The 5,549-nt window shown below is 38.9% G+C and overlaps 1 protein-coding gene across 1 annotated transcript in view; it reads left to right on the forward strand.

Annotated features, from left to right (window-relative positions):
- Positions 1-598: 598 nt before the first annotated feature.
- LOC106527987 (complement receptor type 1) overlaps positions 599-5,549 on the forward strand; it is a gene marked incomplete in the record, with an annotated part of 9,933 nt that continues 4,982 nt past the window's right edge. Inside the window, 4 exon segments of the mRNA XM_014023021.1 lie at positions 599-741; positions 829-902; positions 3,339-3,560; positions 3,695-3,889. Coding sequence (XP_013878475.1) covers positions 863-902; positions 3,339-3,560; positions 3,695-3,889 — 457 coding nt within the window.

Consider the following 5,549-nt stretch of genomic DNA (forward strand, 5'->3'; position numbering starts at 1 on the left):
ATAAATACTCCTGTTTTTTCCAAGCGGTGGTAGCTGTGGCAGGCGGTCATCTTGAAATCAGCTGACTTCAAATTAGAATCAGTTGTAGATGTTCATCCAATAATTACTTTCTGAGAATTTTATTCAAATCCATCGAATGGCTCATGGCAAATTTTGCCAACAAACAGTGTTCATAAGTTTATACAGAGATTTTGTGCAGTCTTGGTTGATCAGTCTCAGCTATCATCAAAGCAAAGCACATCCTTGGTTAGTAGGTGTAAATGTAATGATATAAAAACCATTTTTTGTGTTTTTAAGGTTGGCTGTATTTGCAACCACTCTGCAGAGTTCAATAACCTTTGTTCAGTAGTTCACAAGATATTTTGCGAACAGACTGACAGACTTACAAACACAGACGTTTTTCAGTAAACATATTAGAGTAAAACATCTTTTTAATTCAGAAAAAACCCCAACATGTTAATTTATAAATTATTACTATTAAAACACTCACTTTAGTCATTAAACCTGCAGCTCCTCTCAGCATCGTTACATGGAACAGGCAACAAATAAAACAGCTTTCTAACAACTGCCTAAACTTATGGATGTTTTTATTCTTATTTTCACTGCAGTCCAGTCATTTCCTGACATGTAATTTGTGACAGAGGTGTCGTGCGGTTTTGCCGGGGACATACCCAACGGGAAGTTCCTGTACACGGATGAAACCTACATAGGGGAGAAACTTTATGCTGCTTGTAATGAAGGGTGAGCCTCTCCCAGAACAACTCCACTTCTAAAAAATACTTCAAATCAAAAACCTAAAGGCAAAACTCTTGCTTTCCGCGCCGACAGATACACTCTGAAGGGACTGAACTATATCGTGTGCATGAAGGACGGATGGAGCGGGGAATTTCCATCTTGTGAAAGTAAGCAACATGTTTACGTCTGATGAAACTCTGCAGCCTAATGTGGGCGGAGTTAGTAGGAATGATTAAAAGAAGCCTGATGCAACGGGAAGGATTAAATTTTATCCCTTTAAATCTTTGACACTTTTTTTCCACCTTAGGAATGAAATTGTGAAACTAGATTCCAAGGTTCTTTAAATCATGTGTCTACATGGTAACAACTGTAGTGTCACACTTTTATTTTGTAATAATCCATTTTGATGTTCTAATAGTTTTATTGCTTTTACAGGTTTTAATAAATGTAAAGGTGTTTAAAAAATTTTTGGAACAAAATTACAGAATTTTGGTTGTTTTGTGTTGGAGTCCTTACAAATCATCTTACTTTGTAAACATTTTTAAAGAGATGTCTTGGCTTTTTTTTAACATCAGCATAAGCCAATCACCAGTGAAGTTTCTGTGTGGTAAAGTAAAGCCATAAAGAATGGCTATTCAACTGCTGGCCCGTGGGGCGGATGTGGGCCGCGGGTGACTTCCATCCGGCCTGCCAATATGAAATTAATTTTACATAATTTAATATAAAAATAGATTTCAAATAATTTATAAATTTTAAAATTTATGTTTCAACAAAATAAATGTAAAAAGTAAAGAATAATAATGCTTGTTCTGTTACAGGAGGTATAACTTCATAAGATTCAATGTATATTATTCAGATTGTTCCATGTAAAACTATTAACTTGGGTGCAGCTCCAGAATCAGTACGTGACATTGCATTATATCCATCCATCCATTATATTTAACATCTCATTGCAGCATAAACAATCAGCTAAGTTGCTAAACATACATAAAAAAATTCATTGGCTCAAAATAAATTTTCAAACTTCGCCATCTTCAGTTTTCAGTAAGAAATCCACGCAAGTCTTTGTACATGAGGCCACTGACTTTAAGCTCCAGCCTGACCACTAGGGAGTGCTCATGTTGTTTCAGCTCAAGGAGGTTCTATAGAACAACTAGAGTGCGCTGAAACCAGGTGACCGCGTGATCGGTTGTAGAAGCTAACGGCTAACGCTAAATGGTCAAGACTCTGGATTTCCCATTACTGTACATGTTGACAACAGAGCAGAAAAAAAGGATTGACCATGTAGAAATCATAAAAATTATTAATAATAATATTAGCCCAATTATTATTAATATTTTATAGTTTATAGAATCTATTTAATGTTTTAAATAATGTCAGAAAAGCTGTTTGTGTTATGGATTTATTAACAAAAGATAAACAGGAAAACGTCTCATTTTACAACACGAGTCAGCAGATTTGATCTTATTTAGCTCAATGTGATCTGAGCAGAACATAATGTAACAGTTTAAAATTAAAATAGTCTTATAAAGTCCATGTAATCACTGTTATTTATTGAACTGGTTAGCAAATATTAGCTTGTAGAGCATATATACAGAGTTTAGCACTGTTGAATCATGCTACAATTTAACACAAACTATTAAATATTACTTATTACTTATTTAGACGTACAGAGTGTAAAATAATATTATAAATGTGAGTATTTTTAGGTTTCTGTTAGAGGAACCTGACCTGTTGAGAAGATGGTTAGGTAATAGAGACAAGTTTCATCCTACAACAGGTATACAGAGAACATTTTCAAAGTGACTGGTAAATATTTATTATTCTTATTTTTTATGACAGTAAGAAGAAATAATAAATATACTTTATTACAGCTGAAGTCATCATTTTTCAACTAGCTAAAGTCTAAGTTACAGGCTGACTTCAGGTCTGGTTTAGATCATTGTTACTTATAAATTATAAATTTTTCTGGTATAAATCTGCTGTTTTACATGATTGTTGAATGAAATTAACATAGTTATTAATTTATTGTAAAAATATGTGAAACAGATCCAGTTCAGCTGCTGTTTATTATTTTCTATGGAGGCTGTGAGCTGCTGCCCTTGTTGGACGCCATTTTTGCTCCTCCATGCTGTCACAGAGGCTAACAGTAGACGGGATGGGCGAGGCTCAGTCTAGTGTTCTTATTCAAGTCTATGTTTCAGCTTCAGCTCCCAGTTGTGTCTAGTTATACGTGGATTGGTGCTCCGTAAAATTGTTAAGAACAGTTAATATCTTACCTGTTGTAGATAAATGGAGAAATCAAGACTAAAGCAGATTGCTACCATTTCAAAACAAATCTATTTAATTCCAAATATCGTTTTATCGATCTGTTGGTGTCACTCAGTTATTCCAGCAGAAATATTATAGTTTTGCTGGATGTGTCACATTATGAACCGGAAGTGCTACAACCAGCTGCTGCTGCTGCTCTTAACTCCTGCAGCAAACCATAGAATTCAGCGTAGTGAGAAACTGACAGTGGTATAAACATATTCAACAGTCTTTGTTTTTCCTTCTTTCTGAGGAAATAAAATTCTCTTCCTCTCATCTTGTTTTCCAATCAGAGGTAGGGACCACCTGCAGCCTCCCGGCCGTGGCCAACGCTGTGCTGAAGAGTGATTCTCAGGTGCACCGTGTGGGAGAAAGACTCAACGTCACCTGTGAGCAGGGTTTCCAGCTGAACGGAGCTAATCTGCTGAGCTGTGGGCCGAGCGGCGAGTGGCAGCCTCAGCCCCCTCAGTGTCTGCCCGGTCCGGTTAAAACTCCGGTGTCCGCAGTCATTCCGAGTGAGTTTATATCGGACTAAACCTCAACCTGGGGCTTTTTATCAAATGTCACCCTCCAGTTTTCTGCCCCTTTCACTTAAATGTCCTCAAAGTTTTCCTCAATCTGAACTGTCCTTCCTGTCAAACCTGCTCAGGAGATGGATGTGGAGCTCCTCTGCCTGTCAGCGGCTCCAACGCCTACCTCTCTAACAAGTACGCCTTGAAGACGTCGTTTTCCTCCGGAGACAAAGTCTACTACAGCTGTAATGTTGGCTACACTGCAGAGGGAGGCAGGAGGTCTCGTGTGTGTGAGGATGGGGATTGGACGCCGCTGACTCTGAAATGTGAACGTAAGAACTTTTACCTCCTGCAGGCCTTCTGTAGGAAACTTTACAAATGCTTCTGCACTCCAAAAATACCTGGAGTGCTTTGATTGTTTAAAGATTGTGTGTAGATACAGAAGAAAAACAAGCAATGAAATTTTTTTTTTTTAAAAAGATGTTTTCTCATGGAGTCAACTAATGATGGTTTACTTAACACAGAAAACAAAAATCCTGTTTTTGAATAAATGTTTTTTAGAAGAATTTAGAAATTGAAACTGTAATATTGTACATTATAAATTTTCTATCCTCATAGTTTGTAGAGATTTAAATCTGACCTGATGAGTTTTTCATTCTTGACATTTCTTCAGGCCTGTTATTCAGTTCAGGTTCTTGTCTGGGTTGTTTACACACAAACTCAGTAACAGAGTTATCTGCACATCTCGGATTAGAAATTTAAACCTTCTTTTTATATTAAAGTAGACACATCATGGTTCTTTTTCACATCATTAAGTTAGGGTCTTTATAAAGTGAAACTGCAATGTTTTGGTCTGAAATCCTCCTTAATGTAACTCCACAAGCCCCTCTTTCACCCCTTTTCTGAGCTGTGTCTCAGATCAACTCGTTTTGAGGCTGTCTCTTTAAATCCAAATGAGTTGCTTCACAACCCTAACCCCCTCCAGCTTCCAGAGTGGTCCATTCTAGTTTGACAGAGAGGGTCACGTTTGTCTTGTGGTGCAGAAAACTTTTATTTACAAATAACTTAAAAGATGTCAACAAGGGAAGACTGGTTCATCTAGACTTACATGTTGGAGCCAGAGGACAATGACCACAACAAAATGTAGTTGGTAAGTCAAGACCTTATTTAATCTGTCTGTCATCCATCCATCCATCCATCCATCCATCCATCCATCCATCCATCCATCCATCCATCCATCCATCCATCCATCCGATTGTCCATCCATCCATCCATCCATCCATCCATCCATCCATCATCCATCCATCCATCCGTCCATCCATCCATCCATCCATCCATCAGTCCATCCATCCATCCAACCATCCATCCATCCGTCCATCCATCCATCCATCCATCCATCAGACTGTCCATCCATCCATCCATCCATCCATCCATCCGTCTGACTGTCCATCCATCCATCCATCCATCCATCCATCCATCCATCCATCCATCCATCCATCCATCCATCCATCCGATGGTTCATCCATCCATCCATCCGATGGTTCATCCATCCATCCATCCATCCATCTGATGGTTCATCCATCCATCCATCCATCCATCCATCCATCCATCCATCCATCTGATGGTTCGTCCATCCATCCATCCATCCATCCATCCATCCATCCATCCATCCATCCATCCATCCATCCATCCATCCGATGGTTCATCCATCCATCCATCCGATGGTTCATCCATCCATCCATCCATCCATCTGATGGTTCATCCATCCATCCATCCATCCATCCATCCATCCATCCATCCATCTGATGGTTCATCCATCCATCCATCTGATGGTTCATCCATCCATCCATCCGATGGTTCATCCATCCATCCATCTGATGGTTCATCCATCCATCCATCCATCCATCCATCCATCCATGGTTCGTCCATCCATCCATCCATCCATCCATCCATCCATCCATCCATCCATCCATCCATCCATCCATCCATCCA

This window comes from Austrofundulus limnaeus, unplaced genomic scaffold (assembly GCF_001266775.1).
Source record: "Austrofundulus limnaeus strain Quisiro unplaced genomic scaffold, Austrofundulus_limnaeus-1.0 Scaffold354, whole genome shotgun sequence".
Lineage (NCBI taxonomy): Eukaryota > Metazoa > Chordata > Actinopteri > Cyprinodontiformes > Rivulidae > Austrofundulus > Austrofundulus limnaeus.